The sequence below is a fragment of the Monodon monoceros genome, unplaced genomic scaffold (genome assembly GCF_005190385.1).
Source record: "Monodon monoceros isolate NGI ecotype Baffin Bay Population unplaced genomic scaffold, NGI_Narwhal_1 Super_Scaffold_4, whole genome shotgun sequence".
NCBI classification, from domain to species: Eukaryota; Metazoa; Chordata; class Mammalia; order Artiodactyla; family Monodontidae; genus Monodon; species Monodon monoceros.
The window spans coordinates 77,278,060-77,294,440 of record NW_021703781.1 but is presented as its reverse complement, the minus strand read 5'-3'; the positions used below and the strand labels follow the sequence as shown (position 1 = coordinate 77,294,440).

General features: G+C 44.7%; 1 protein-coding gene across 9 annotated transcripts in view; it reads right to left on the bottom strand.

Moving 5' to 3' along the window:
* The window catches only part of DOCK1 (dedicator of cytokinesis 1), a 528,766-nt gene that overhangs the window by 190,107 nt on the left and 322,278 nt on the right, over positions 1 to 16,381 (bottom strand). For all 9 annotated transcript variants that reach the window (XM_029245561.1, XM_029245563.1, XM_029245558.1 and 6 more), the window contains 2 exons: positions 14,137 to 14,238; positions 6,846 to 6,940 (listed from right to left, as the gene is read on the bottom strand). In XM_029245561.1, the coding sequence (XP_029101394.1) occupies positions 6,846 to 6,940; positions 14,137 to 14,238 (197 nt within the window). The remainder of the gene's footprint in view (positions 1 to 6,845; positions 6,941 to 14,136; positions 14,239 to 16,381) is intronic.

Here is a 16,381-nt window from a genome sequence, read left to right as displayed (position 1 = left end):
AAAACCTTCCAGTTTTCCCTATGGCTTTACATGGTCTATTTTATACTCACAGTCTATGAATCCTTACTTGTAAAATATACCAAGTTCTGTTATGAGTGTGTGTAGGATATTAAAGAACAAATTATAAATATAACCTCCTTTAGGCCCCAGCTTAACATGGACAAAACCAAGGAGAATGAGACACAAAATCGACACCAAAAGAGGACACTGGAAAATACTGATAATCAGAGTTGTAAACAAAGAGAGCTCTGAGGAAGTAAAAATGATGGTTTACTTTATTTTTCATCCTAAGAGAAGAGGACACAAGCAACAAGACCTAGTGAGAAGCTCAATCAGGGTAACTGAATTTTTAAAATTCTTCTGCAAGTCTGAAGGGTGGACAAATGTAAGAAAGGTTTTATTCCATGTTCTGCAGTTCACATGAATAAGAAAGTCTAATTCTAAAAATCTGAAAATTATACTCAATCCTGCCCCTGTTTTTACCCCATGGCACACAGTAGAAATGCCTTTTGCAAGTAAATAAAAGTAGTTAATAACAAATGCTTCCTTCAAGGTGAAAAAGGAACTCAGTCAAACCAACAGACTCATTTCCTACCAAGTCACTCCTATGCCTTAAAATTCTAGTCAGGATTATCGGTGCACAAACACTCTACTGGGATGAATTCAAGCCCTACGACCGGAAGAAAGACATAGAAATGCAACTAAGTGGTCACGTTTGTGTTAACAACCAGACAGAACTCTAAGACAGCCACAGCATAATTCTTCAACATTAGACTAGGCTACACATACCACAAACTGTAAACCTGAACATTTTAGCTGATAGAAGTTCAAGAATGGCGACCAGCACTTATCTGCCAACAAGTGAAGGTCTATGCTTCCAATGCCACCTGAGATCTTAAATGGAAACATAGCATTTGCTTCCCTCTGGGCAGATTAAATAGCACTTCTGGATGCTAACACACAAGCACACATCTACTATACCTGAACTGTGCTTATCTTAAATGTCACCTTGCCGTCTGACACTAGTATATCCTAGAGCAGAGTTATAACGTCAGGCCATTGCCAATCACTTACTATCTTGAATATAGCAACCAAGTGACTACTGTCCTTTGAGATATTCATTATATCCTATAAATCTGATTCCTGATTTACAAGTTGTTGCCCCAAAACTAATGTAAAATGTAGTTAAAGACAGCATCCAAGCCCCATGAATTGAAGAACAGTCCATCTGCAGAGGCAAAGCTGAACAAGCACACGAATATTTAAGGGGCCTTGGAGGCTGATTTTGTCAATTTCTAAGCTGTAGGTGGTAAAACTGCATGTCCAGCTGTGCCATTAAAACTTAGATACAGACTAGGGAAACTTCTGGGAATTACTGCTTATCCCAAGCAGGCAAGGAAACATCCTCTGATGCATGCCGGGAGGAGGAACAGACAAATCTGGCAGAGCACGTAAGATATCAAGCTCTTAAGTCATAGGAATAAAAAGGGGCAAATAGACAACGACAAAGAAACAGTGTTATATGGTATCTATGTAATTTCTATGGGAAATTATTTTATTAAGATATTAGTGAGATTCTGTCATAAAAGTTCACAGCAGGACTCCATAAAGCTCAGTAATGGATGCGATCCTCTGTAACAGCATATACTTTTAATGGCTCCAAAAAGCTAAGTAGGGGGCTTCCCTGGTGGCGCAGTGGTTGAGAGTCCGCCTGCCGATGCAGGGGACACGGGTTCGTGCCCCGGTCTGGGAAGATCCCACATGCCGCGGAGCGGCTGGGCCCGTGAGCCATGGCCGCTGAGCCTGCGCGTCCGGAGCCTGTGCTCCGCAACGGGAGAGGCCACAGCAGTGAGAGGCCCACATACCGAAAAAAAAAAAGCTAAGTAGGAACATCTTGACTTCTGTGCTTAAAATTCACTCAGGTAAGTAGTAAATCTTGCAGAGAAGTTGTGTTTTAAAGACATAAGGATTAAAAACAAAACAAAATACTCTCTTCGGGAAACAGGAGGCATACTCAAGGTAGCAGCGTGGTTTTAGGCTACGGGCTCTTTAAATACTGGCCCTATAACCTCCCAGCTGTGTGTTTTTTGGCAACTTAAGAAACCTTTGTGCCTCAACTTTCCCATCTGTAAAGTGGGCATAAAAACAACAGCTGTCTCAAAGTGCTGCTGAGGGTATTAAGGACATGATGACCTGTAGTCTCCCCAGAGAAGCGCTTGGCACGTGGGAAGCATATGTTTCAGCTCACCCTTAGCCTGAAGATGAAAACGCACAACACATCACAAAGAATGCGTGTGTTAAATGAAAAAGGAGATAAACTCTGCACTCTGAAACTGGCATTTAAACAAGGATGTTAAAGAAAACTAAAGGGTCACCAACCAGATGTCTTAAGATAGCTTTAAGTGTTACCCAGCTGGCTGCATGGAGGCAGTATCTTCCTCAGCCACCCAACCGATTCAGCTTCTAAAACTCAATATTGTTTATTCAACAGAGCGGGTAGCGTTTTAAGGCAGTAAGATGTAAGAGAGAAAATTACAATGATCACAGCCCCAACTTTTTATTTATTTATTTATTGACTATTTATTTTTGGTTGTGTCGGGTCTTCATTGCTGCGCACGGGTTTTCTCTAGTTGCAGCAAGCGGGGGCTACTCTTCGTTGCAGTGCACGGGCTTCTCATTGCGGTGGCTTCTCTTGTTGTGGAGCACGGGCTCTAGGCACGTGGGCTCAGTAGCTGTGGAACGCGGGCTCTAGAGCGCAGGCTCAGTAGTCATGGCTTGCGGGCTCTAGAACGCAGGCTCAGTAGTTGTGGCTCGTGGCCTCTAGAGCGCAGGCTCAGTAGTTGTGGCGCACAGGCTTAGTTGCTCTGTGGCATGTGGGATCTTCCCCGGACCAGGGATCGAACCCGTGTCCCCTGCACTGGCGGGCGGATTCTTAACCACTGCACCACCAGGGAAGTCCCTCACAGCTCCAACTTTGATCAGAATCTAAAATGCCTCCTTCATGGCCTGCTCTTCTGTTATTCCCTGTGGCTGGGGACCTTGTGCCTGCAAAGTGTGTCAGCTGTGAGAGGAAGGCGGATGGGCTGCAGCTTCTCAGAGTCAAAATCTCTGCAAATATAAGTGTCTTTAGGGAACTCCCTGGCGGTCCAGTGGTTAGGACTCAGCGCTCTCACTGCCAGGGCCTGGGTTCAATCCCTGGTTGGGGAACTAAAATCCCACAAGCTGCGGTGTGGCAAAAAAAAAAAAAAAAAAAAAAAAAAGGTCTTTACTTGGTATCAACAAACCCACACACACGTGCGCGTGCACACACAACCACAAACGACCATATACATGCGCATGCACACATACCACACACACAAAGAGGCATACACAGACACAGCTCCTCCTTGGGGCGTTCTGATGGAAGAAACGCTGTCAGCTGGAAGACTTGGCCTCAGAGTACTAGAATTCTTGATGAGATGGCTCCGTACATTTTATGTACAACATAAAAAAAACCACAGGGATTTTACATTCTGAGTGTTTCCTCCTCTATGGAGATGTCTTTTAGGGCTGCAGCCTACGAGCATACTGCCCAAGATAATAGGATGGACTTCCGGCTCCAGACCCTAATTCCATCATCGTTGACACAAGACTTTATCCTCAGAAGTCTCCGGCATCTGCCTTTAAGAGGACACAACAAACCAGGGCTTCTGCCTTGCAGAGCTGCCTTTCCCTACAAACAAAGAGCTCTCCTCCCTGTGGCTGAGATGCAAAGGCTTGGGTTGGTGGAGATGCCACGGCACACCTGCATCTCTGTCACGTGGCTGCACCCTGCAGAGTGGCACGTGAGGAGGAATGCAGGGAACACACAATTCCAGCGAGCACGGGTCAAGCGACATCCTCACCCTGGGAACTACAGAACATCCTGGGAGAAGCTGGACAGGGTCTCCGGAGAAGGAAACTCTGAGGGCTGCGCTCCATGCTTTGAGTCACAGACCACGTGGCTTTCGCCCACGTGCAGGTCTGGGGTGACGATCAGATACCCCAGTGCTGGCAGGAGAAGGCAGAGGATGCAGTCGCAGGAAGAGGCTATGATGCAACTGTAAGGGTATAACTGAAAACAGACCCTCCATCACCATCAAAATAGCATCAGGGGCTTCCCTGGTGGCGCAATGGTTGAGAGTCCGCCTGCCGATGCAGGGGACACGGGTTCGTGCCCCGGTCCAGGAAGATCCCACATGCCTCAGAGCGGCTGGGCCCGTGAGCCATGGCCACTGAGCCTGCGCGTCCGGAGCCTGTGCTCTGCAACAGGAGAGGCCACAACAGTGAGAGGCCCGCGTACCGCAAAAAAAAAAAAAAAAAAAAAAAAAAATTGCATCAAAGTAAAGTGTGGCTGCGTCCTCCTCAATGGGGTGACAGTTGACCTCGGTGGGACCCCTGGGACTGGGGTCACCAAGTCACACAACTCCTGAGGACAGATGGCATCTGACGTTGTAGGAGCAGCCCTCTCCCACCCTTGTCCCCAGGGTATGGAACGCACAGCCTGGGTGCTAGGACACGGCCACTCTGCAGGGGAGATGCAGCACAGGTCAAGTCCACATGCGGGGTCAGGTGTCCACACGCACGCCTCCCGACCACACCCGGGGCCGCCCGGCTGCCTGACTCAGTGACCACCTTTAGCTCTACTCAGTCGAGTAACGGAGTCGTGTTTTCACTACCGACATGGCAAGTTTATCTGCCGGGTCTAGTTAAATGCAGAGGCCCCAAGTTATTTCATTGCTAGACGGCAAGGACGGGTTTGTCGTTTTCAGCTACAGCATCCAGCAGAGCAAGGAGAGCCCGAGTCTTCCTGTAGATCCAGGACAGCGGGTTTTGTTTGTTGTTTGTTGAAGATAGGCCACTAAAAACATGAACACTGCAGCTCTCTAGACTCATTCTAAATCGTCACTCACAAAAGGTAATCCCGACAGAGAAAAAAGGAAGAAACTCCTCGTGCTTTAAGTTCCTCACTTTCTGGGTGAGGATTCAGATCCCAAGAGAGAGCAGGTGGAAATGCAAGAGGCCAAGGCCAGGACCCCTGCTGTGAGCGCTGGCCACGTTTTTTATCTCCAGCTGTGAGAGGCCGCTCCCTCCGGAGCCTCTCCACTTAATTCTCAGATGTTGTCTGATGTGAGGAAGGAGGCTTCAGCCACAGCAACGTATGACTTAAGATGGACAACACTTACTTCGGCTCAGTCCTAGCGGAGGCCTGCTCAGAACCCACAGCTTATGGTACACAGGGCCGATTTCATCCCTGCTGTCCTGGAAAGGAGCATCACCCACAAAAGGCAAAGGGAAAGGCCCTTGCTGCTATGAATTTATCCATAGGGTGGACAAATCATTAAAAAGAGGCTCAGGAAAAACGTAAATGAAAACCACAATGAGACATCGTACACGTGTATCAGAAGGGCTAAAATGAAAAATGGTGACAATAGCAAATGCAGACGAGGATGCAGAGAAGCTGGATCTCTCTTACGTGGCTCACGGGAATGGAGAATGGCAGAGTTTCGCAGTTTCTTACAGAACTAAACATATGATTACCATGCAGTCCAGCATTTGCATCCCAGGTCGGTTGTGCCAGAGAAATGAAGACTTAAGTTCATACAAAAACCTGTACAGGAATGTTCATAGCAGATGTATTTGTAATAGCCCCAAACTGGAAATAGTCTAGACATCCTTCAACAGTAAAAATGGTTAAGCCACCTGTGGCACATCCATACTAGGGAACACTAACTCAGCAGTGAAAAGGAACAAACCACTGATCCGAGAACCTAAATGAGTCTCCAGGGAATTAGGCAGAGTGAAAGAAAAAAAGTCAATCATCCCAAAAGGTTACAGCCTGTATGATTCCATTTATATAACATTTTTGAAATGACAAAATTTTAGAAATGGAGAACAAATTAGTGGTTGCCAGGGATTAGGGAAGGGGGAAGGTCACAAATGGGGAACCACAGGGACCCTTGTGGTGAAGGCAATGTTCAGTGTTTTCACCGTGAGGGTGGATTTGAGAACACATGCATGTGAAAAAAATTGCAAGAAACTAAACACAAACACTAATGAGTACAAGTCAAGCTGGGAAGATCTGAAGAAGATGGGTAAATTGTATCAATGTCAGTTCCCTGGTTGTAGCTTGGTGCTAAGGTTTTACAAAATGTTATCATCAAGGAAAACTGGGTAAATGGTACACAAGATCTCCTGTCTTACTTCTTACCGCAGCACTGACTATGAACCTACAATTATCTCCATAAAAATTGCAAAAAGAAAGAAGCAGAAAAAAGAAGTCAACAGAAATTCCTTCTAGAAACCACATGCGACTGAGAACCCCATGATCTTTGTTGGCGCTTACAGAAAGTATAAAACCCAAGTGCTAGAAAATTAACCAACAGCCCTCACAAGAAGATGAACAAGGCACGTGCTTGATATTTAATACGTGTGATGAAAATGCTCATGACGCTTTCCAGCTGAAATACGTGAAATGCAAACTTTTCAAAAAACTTCCACAGAGCTGAGAATCGCTTTGGGTAACAAACACACATGGTTAAGATTAGATGGCAAACTGATGCCCTTGACAAAGGTGAAGGGAAAGGCGGGTCATGTTCATGTTTGTTTTCTCCAGGGGGCAGAGCCCAAGTTCTCAGCCCCAGAGCCTGTGCTGGCATAAGCAAAGCACCCAATCTCCAGGCCCATTTCTCCAAAGAACCATTTGCATCACAGAAGGGGGAGCACCCTGTACATTGTGGGAGACCCCATGGTGTCCAAGCAACACCTCCATTCCCACCAGACATGAATCGGGCACCTCGTCAAGGAGAGCCTTCCCCTGTACTCACTTATTCTGCATCATGTTCATGATCACCCAGTCGAAAGGGTAGACATTCTTCCCAATGAGGTTCTTAAACATGATGAATGTTTCCATCAGAAAATCCTGAAATAAAAAAGAGAACACTGAAACAACCCACCCAGAAAAAGGTGAAAACCAATGCCCCCTGGAATAATTTTACATTATGAATGACTTTTTTTTTTTTCTTTTAACTGAATGAGAACATACGAAAAAGTAATGAAGATGTATTTCACAGGAGGTATGTATTACACTTCTGCCTTTCTGTTTGCCTGAGCACCTCCTGTCCCGGAGAACTTTTTCAAGGACATATTAAAAGATACTCCTTGGGCATATCTAAGAGTCACAAAGAGTCAGTCCCCAAAGGTTACAAACACATAGTCACACTCTTTCTGCTTAAAGAAACCTTTTAAAACAAACATAACACGCAGGTCGTAACTATGTCTTATATTTACTCTACAGAGATTTTTCATTATGAACAGGGCCCATTGGGTTGAATATGTGGTATTATTATCCTTTCCTTTTTCTTATGTAATTTAACAGCTGAAAGGCTCAAACAGGAACTCCTGACCATCTGCACCTATTCAGCTCCCAGTAAACCATTTGAGCATGTGGTCGCATTCCAGACTCTTTTATGTGGCATCCTCGAATCCATAAGCTCCTCAGTTATACCTCTGTTGTCTCCTAGATGGTCCCTGAATTTCACGAGTGGTGCCCTGCTGCCCCACCTTGCTACCTGGCCAATCAGACCACTCCTGGCATCGAGAAGGGGTTCCCCTTTCCTAGTGGGTCCACTCTGTGCCTGCCAGAATTAGGAGAATTTCTTGAATCTGACAGTTTAGTGCTTATTCTGAGCTAACCTGAACAAAACAAGTGGTTATCCTGAAAAGCACACATCCTGGTAGCCCAGGATGCATGCTCCCTCAAGATCTGGGTGGGAAGGGGACAGGCAACTGAGAATTCATGTAGGAAAATGAGGTCATAGTCAGAGACGGCCAAATAGAGTGGATGTTTCTCATTTATTTAATCTACTGATTCATAATTAGGTACAATGGCTGTGAAGACCAAGGTGGTGAACAGGATTTATGCAGCCAAGAAAGCAATTCCCAGCACAAAGTTCTACCCAAGAACTTCTTGCAAAGAGACACCAGTTCCATCGACAGCAGCAATAAGCCGATGTTCAGAGATGCTTCCTCTGCAACCGTAACAGCAATGCCAGGTTACAGCGAGTCATCTCTGCCTTGGGAGGGGTTTGTCGAGCCTCCTCCCATGAATAAAAACTCAAGGAGCAATCGTGATCACCCTTTATACAACAGAGGCCTCCAGTGCAGGAGAGGTTAGGATCCCGGGCAGAGTCAGGAGGGAAAAGGCAGTTCCATGTCCTCCAGACTCTGCCCACAGGAGCCCTGACCAGCAGGGCTTGTGAGCAGGGGTGTTCTAGGTGCCCCCTGACACAAGAAACAGTTTCTCTCCCCAGTTTAATTACTGAAATTCATACTTCACTCCTTAAGTTTCCCCACTCTGTCGAGAGTTTCACATTTTAATGACCAGGTTGCCTACTTCGCCGGCTGAGTGCCGTAATTTAGTCACATCTCTATTTGCATGAAGTTGCTGGCGTTCTTGTTGATCACTCCTCGAAGCCTAATAATTGAGATACAGGGTCTGGTTTTTATTATTCTAGAAGAGAAGCATATTTTCCCAATTCCTTTTTTTTTTTCTCCCTCTAGGAAACAGAGTCCCGTACTTCATTAGTATGGCTCAGCTGTTAAATGTTGGTACTTTGCTGATCAAACAAAATGCTGCAGATTGCCGGAGATGAGGTTTTGCAAGGCTCCCCTGTCGGTCTGCATAATTTACTGGCCATGGCGGCGGTCCCCACCATTGCATTTGCCTAGAACGGCCGACGAGGCTGAGCAGACTATTACAACTGCTATCTGCAAGTCAAAGAGGGGAGTTGGAAGATTAACGAGATATTTTGTGAAAATTTCATCTTTTTAAAATCAATCCATCCCTGCTGCATTTTTAGATTATTCACAAGATGCTCCATATAATAAGTGGACAGCTCTAACAAGAGCCATCAGTGTATTCCACAGGCAAAATCTTCTTGTAAAACCATCTGCTTCTGTCCATCTCTATACCCACCCACTTGGATAACTGATCATCCTTTTTCACCTGGACTACCAGCAGGGCATCCTAGCCCATCTACCTATGGTCATTCTTGTCTCTCTTAGTCCCCACACTTCACCCAGGGTGACCTTTTCAAATTACAAATCAGATCAGGGCACCAACACTTCCCCCAATCTCCCACTAAACCCACGTCCTCAGGGGCTTCCCAGTGTTCCTAGATTAAAGCCAAAGAGTCTTGATTCTCGGAAGTAGGAAGTCACCATTCTCTTAAGTCAGAGAAATAACTGTTTCAGACAAGGACCATCAATACATGCTAAACTTATCAGGTGAAAGATTGCTAGAGGAAGACCTTTGCAATTTTCTGCAGATGCCAAAGTATTACCCAAAGATTACATGATAATCTTCAAGGGGCATGTATCTTCACAACAGAGAGGTCTGGGAGTTACTCCCTTTTAACCAAGTGATCAAACCCAGCATCATCAGTAGTGGTCAGCCCAGCATTTCCAGACTCCCAACAGACACACCAGGGAATGCTTTAACACCAACTTCTATTCCGCTTGCCAAAAGGGTGAACTTGAATTTTAGATCAAGCTTCCAGTTTGCAGGACATAGGAATTTGCAGAAACAAATCTGTACACAAGGCAGCAATCAAAAATTCCAGAATGGGTGAAAGTCTGCAAAGCTAGTGACTTTATCCCTTCAAAAAAATAAATAAAAATGAAATAGAATTTTAAAAAGCAATGCCATGAATGGGAAGGAAAAACAAGGTGATGAACTCATTCTAGAAAAAAGAAGAGATGAATGAGAGATAACCAAATACAACGTGTGAATCCAGACTAGATGCAGATTTGAGAAAGCCTATAATGAAATACAACAAAGACTGGGGAGAACTGAGGAGAAATTGGAATACAGACAGTATGAAGAGATGATTGTTATGTTCTGGAAGGTCATTAAGGCCGTTGACTACTGTCCTCAACCTTGAGAGATACTTGCTGAACCACTTACATGTTTCTCACATACTTATCGGATTTGGCTCCATAGAAAGAGGTCCATAGAGACACAGGGGAAGCAAATATGGCAAAATGCTTCCAACTGATGAATTCAGATGACAGGAATAATGGTTTCCATTGTACTACTCTTTCAGCTTTTCTGTATGTCTGAAATTTTTCAAGATAAATAGAGCAAAGAGCACAAGCAAAATGGAGAGAATCAACATGAGATCAGTGAACTGTATCACCGTCAACATTCTGATTTTGACATTGTTCTATAGTTTTGCAAGATGCCACTATTGGGAGAAACTGGGTAAAGAATACAGGGGTGCTCTGCATTATTTTTTCCAGCTGCATGTGACTCTACAATTTTCTCAAAATAAAAAGTTTACTCAAAAAATAGATGCTCTAAAAATAATTTTAAAATAATTAAGGGAAAAACAGTAAATAAATGATACAGAAACGGAAACCAACAAGCAGAAAAACACAAAGCCTCTTAGCATGACCAATGGGGTCCTGTGCAGTTTGATGCCCCAGCACCTGTCTGGCTGCACCTCACCCCCGGGACTCTTGCTGCTCTACCACCTACAGTGAATGTCCTCTCTTCTATTCCTCGATATTCCACAATCCTCTCCTTTGCAAAGAAGGCTTCCTGACCACCCGACTCAGTCCAGTCTGGCTGCTTTACAGGCATCATTCTTTTGGAGCATGGATAGCCTGGGTTATCTGAAGGACTCCCTGATCACCTGTGATATTCTCCACTAGACTGGGGGCCACGAGAGCAAGACCCGTCTGCATTGCCTGCTGTCACCTCCTCCGCCTGTTAACACAAAGTCAGTCTCCAATAAACAGCTATTGAGTGAATTCACTATAAAAGGATTCTGCACCCCCAAACTCATCATCCAGTGGAGACAGTCTTTGGTAAAGCTTCATCTACGAGGAATGGTCACAAGAAATAAAGAAATGGATGCTCAGAGCAAGGCTCCTCCTGCTACTCATGACATTCCCTACACAAGCTTGCGAATCACCCTTCGGTGGCCATTTCACACGGAAATCAAGGCTCTTTAAGACCAGGCCTGCCCAATAGCAGAATGTTTCCCAGGCAAGGACAGTCACCTGGCAAATATTCTTGCTTTCATAATCCCTGTGAGCATCCTCACCACTTTCCATTTGTGAGAAGTCATGCTGGACCACCCCAGCACAGGCTGCTGGTTGACTGGGATGGACAAGGTACAAGGGAAGGGGCAGTGGGCAATAGCCACCAGGTGAGGTCAAGGCAGGTGTCGGGTAGGGGTTCCCAGAAGGTGTTGGGATGGAAGCTGAATGGAGGCAGGAGGGTAATCCAGGAGGAGGACGCTAAGAGCTCAGAGCTCTGCCTGACCGGGCTTCTCTACATAACCTACAATTGCACAGGACTGGGAGAGGCCACAGAAAGAGGCGGGGATGCACGGTAGCCTGTGGCTGCCCCTGGGTCCTCCTTGGAGATGAGAGGGACCCCATAGCCTGGTTCTTTCAACCTTCGCCGTCCTGTATCCTGCATTCACTCAACCTGTAACCAATAAGCGTTACTTCCACCTGCACTGTTCTTGGATACGTCGTTATTCACTCAGTCGCTCCACAACCATTCCTTTATGGCCACTTAGTGGGAATCTGGGACAAGTGTCAAGAGAACAGGCTCCACTGGAAGGCCCAGAGTACTCCTCTTCACCTCTGATCTTACTATGGACACTGAGTAAGTTCTCCACCTGTGGTCCTGCTTCAGTAACTGGGACACAAGACAGCTAGCAGCCCCTTCTTCAGGCCAGCATCTCCACTGCAGAAGAACTTAAAGACCCCACATGGCTCACCATCCTAAAGGGACTGTCTCTGTTATGAGAGAGTTTTGAGCCAAACGCGTCCACCCTTTTCCTTTCCTGGATTAGCCTTTCAGTTCCATGCTGTGCTCCATCCTTTCACTGTCTTGGGGTCCAAAGGGTCACTTGAGAGACTGTAAAAGTACCAGTTCTGAGGCCTGTGACTTTGGTGTTGATAATAACTGAGATTTTGTATGGGAATGACTCATCCAACCAAACCAGAGCTGAATTTGAAAACCTGAAGAAGCACTTCTTACAAGGAAGTAGTCTTGAGAAAATGGTCTAGGCTCTTCGTACACTGCATTACTAATTAACTTCCAATTATTTAACACACAACGACCTTTCATTTTTGTGAGCATTTGTCCTAGTAGAAAAATAGTCAAATACCCTCTATGTATAGTTAATAGATAGGAACACATTTTACAAAGTTCTGACCGATTAACAACAGTAAAAAAGGTTTACAATCCTTGCAGTATGAATTTATGATATCCAAACCACAAATGCCATTTTATAATGGAAATCCAATTGTCTGCAAATAATTGCTGTTCTGAACTACTGTGTCTAAGGAACCAAAATCCCTTGGGATATCAGGACCACAACATGCAACAAGTATCTGATGATCTACTCTGTGCAAGGAGAGAGGGTACACACTTGGAATTCAGCAAATTACAGTCATTTTTAAACACTATTTTGTATAATCACTTTTCACAATACATTGAAGCTTCCCTATCCACTGCAACACTGAATAATTCAGATTAATATATATATATTTTTTTTTTTTTTTTGCGGTACGCGGGTCTCTCACTGTTGCGGCCTCTCCCGTTGCGGAGCACAGGCTCCGGACGCGCAGGCTCAGCGGCCATGGCTCACGGGCCCAGCCGCTCCGCGGCACGTGGGATCCCCCCGGACCGGGGCACGAACCCGCGTCCCCTGTATCGGCAGGCGGACTCCCAACCACTGTGCCACCAGGGAAGCCCCAGATTAAATATTTTTAACAGTTTTCATGAATAGTATGATTTTGATCATGTGACTATTCTGATAAAGGGCAAATAATTAAATGGAGTCCTAAGTTTTCAGCACAGGTAATGCTTCTCATTCTGAAAAGTTTATTATTCAGCCTGAAGTGTTGTCTAGGAAATTGTTCATAAAGGTTCAGCTACAACTATCCTTCCCCTGATCAAACATGAGGCATGAAATGTTTCACATGGCAAATCTGACTTCACTATGCCATGACTGCTGAAGAATCACAGGATATAATCACATGTGCTATATGTTACACGCCTGAGTACAGTCCTACATTAAACTGCTCGTTAATATTTTTAAGGAAGACTAAACACAGAGACACACAAACACATACACATTCTTGCTCCTTGACTTTTATTTAAGGAAAATTGCTATGATTTTAAGGTATAAATCCATTTTTTAGAAATTTAAATACATATATTTATTATTATTATAATATTAAATATTATATATATATAATTTAAATATACATATGTACACACACACACATATAGCAGCAACAGTTAATAAGGTAGTATTTTTAATTAGAATTAATCCTTTGGAAAAAAGCCTTAAATGCGTTGTCTCTATCCCTTAATAAGATTGATGTAAAGTGCAACCAACCTTGTTCTGGAAACGCTAGTAGAACTTGCTGCAGTCTATAGGAGTCTAGGGGCCTCAGAAATGGAGTCTGTGTTCCCAGACAGGAGAGCCGAGGTGGACATATACTCAGAAACTCTGGAGACACATTGGCTGCGGCTTCGCAGAGGACATCTGCTGTATGGCCCTGCGATGTCAGCTTGTTACGGACAGAGCTCCTAAGTTCCCCTCTGTACGTCTCCTAATTAAGTTGTATCATACTCTCACTGAGGATGACTAGAGAATTATTTCGAGAAATGCTAATGAGCCTCCGTGACTAAAGCTAATTAATAACGGAGCACAATTTAAGGCTGACAATGCTCCCTGGCTTCTGCTATTGAAAGCCAATCAATAAATGAACAGCAGTTAATGACAGACTCTCCATGGGTAACATCTCCAAATTTTCCGTGACCACAAAGCATGGGAGAGAAAAGATAAGGGACTTTTCTCGGCTGACACCCTGAATCACTCCCCAGGTCAGTATAAGGAGAGAGTCTGTATCTTGACCCTTATCTTCTTACAAACACGCCTTTAGTTAGACCATCCCTGGTGGCTTCTGAAATCAAGTGGAGACAAGTCCAAAATCATATTGAAAATGGAAATACTTACATCAGCGTTTTGCCTAAAATGCTGGCCTCAAAACACAGTTATAGAAAGTCAAAGTTACACTCACCACCACATCGGTCCTCATTTTCCCAAAAGTCTTGATCAAATGGGCATAATGATAATCTTCCATTTGTCGTAAAATAGCTGTCATACAGGCCACGAAGTTTCCCTGTAAACAAATCAAAAGATACAATGAGATGAGGAGACCCACAACACTCATGGGAGAAACTGATGTAAACTAAGCATCTGGGATCAAAGCCCACCAGGGAGAAGCCATGTGCCAGGCTGGCCAGCTAAGAGAGCGGTCACTCCAGCCTCACCATCTTTCCTTTTGCTACATTTCCTTCTAACTACATTAAATGTTTCCTGATACATGACTGCCCAGTCTGGAAAAAACAAGCTTGAAATATTCTCGAATTAAATATGTGCAATGAAAGACAGGCTCGAAACCGCCACCACTGTGCGTTGTGTTCCCTGGAAAGTTGCTGCCCCTGTTATCAGGCAAAGTGTGTGTGCAGCCCCTGCTCCCGGGCTGTGGCAACGAGAGGACTTTTATTTCTCAAAATATGCCTCTATCCCCCTTGGCCAACTTGGAGGCAATAACCACCGACTCCACAATGAGTTATGGCTCACTTCTCCTCCACCAGAAGCATGTGAGGAGGAATGCAACCTCATCAGAATGTAAAGTGGGAGAGACGGGGAATTTCTCGTACCAGACAGAGCTGGCAGGAAAGGAAAAGAAGGGGAACAAAGAAACCACCAAACAAAATCAAGACATGGAGAACCTGAGGGGCCAGAGCACTTAGCAACAGAAGTGACCAGCATGCAAGCGGCTGTGCATGTGGACGTGTTTGTGTGTGCAGGTCTGTGCACGTGTGTGTGTGTGCAGACACACTAAGGGGGATTTGGTCTAGCGGGGGAGCAGGGGGTTAAGCAGTCCCATTGCCATTAACTGCAATGTATCACTTCTGGGGTTCATGGCTAACAATTTCCTAAAAGACTTCTTTGCTTTTAAATATCTTCCCCTAAAGTAATGATATTTCAAGAAACAGAGGACATATATTTTCTCCCATTAAACTAGCACAAGTCTGGTAAAATTATAGGATGAGATATACTTTGAGACATGTCCTTAATTTTGCCTTATTAAATGAGTTCACAAATTGCATTCTTTTACTAACTGTTTTACAAGCAATGTATTTGAATGCCTAAATATCTCTCGTATTCATTTCAAATGCATGCTCTACAGTGAAATGTTAAAGTCCAAAATTTTTTCGGATCCATTTTATATCTATAATAAACATATATGCTTCCAAATGGGTCCTCAGAGGATGCGTTACGTAAGTTGAACAAGTAAAATAATGATAATAAGGTATCTTCCATTTGCCCAGAAATGTAAACTATTTATTAATGATGATAATTGCTGAAATTTAGATTTCAAGTTGATGTTCGGGGAAAGAGCTAAATAATGCTTGTTTTCCTTCTTTGGAGGAATGATTCGTAAAATGGTAAAATGTCTATTTATGAGCATACACTTTGTTTGTTTGTTTGTTTTTTGCGGTACGTGGGCCTCTCACTGCTGTGGCCTCTCCCGTTGCGGAGCATACGCTCCGGACGCGCAGGCTCAGCAGCCATGGCTCACGGGCCCAGCCGCTCCGCGGCATGTGGGGTCTTCCCAGACTGGGGCACGAACCCGTGTCCCCTGCATCGGCAGGTAGACTCCCAACCACTGTGCCACCAGGGAAGCCCGTATGAGTATACACTTTTGAAATATGTAAATATTTGGCATTCCGCTGAGCTCAAGAGAAGCCGCCTTTGTATCTTCTTTACTCCTGATGAGATGCCACCTTTGGGATATCAGTCTTCATAACTTTACACGTTGACCAATTGCAATATGTCAGGCGCTGTGCTGAGGCCATTAGAACCATGGCCTCATTCAATCACACCACAGATTCTCATCTCGTCCCATTTTATAGGCAGTAAAACTGAGGCTGAGTGGTGTTCCCCTCTTGATGAGAATATGGAAAACCGGCTGTGAACCCAGCACACCAGCTACAAGGTAGGTGCTTAGTAGCTGAGCTAATTTTCCTCTTATCCAGATAGGCACTTTAATTATTTTTCTGAGAAATCTGAGGTCACTGACAATGGCCAACATGAAGTAGAGACTTCATGCACTTCTGTGGTCATCAGAGAAAGTTGGGAAGAGGATGAGGAAATGGAAAGGCGGCCAGAGACAGTGTCCCAATTTCTACCCTGACCGAGGTGGCTGTGACCTGGACTCCACCCTACTAGACAGGGAGCTTTTCTAGAGCAAG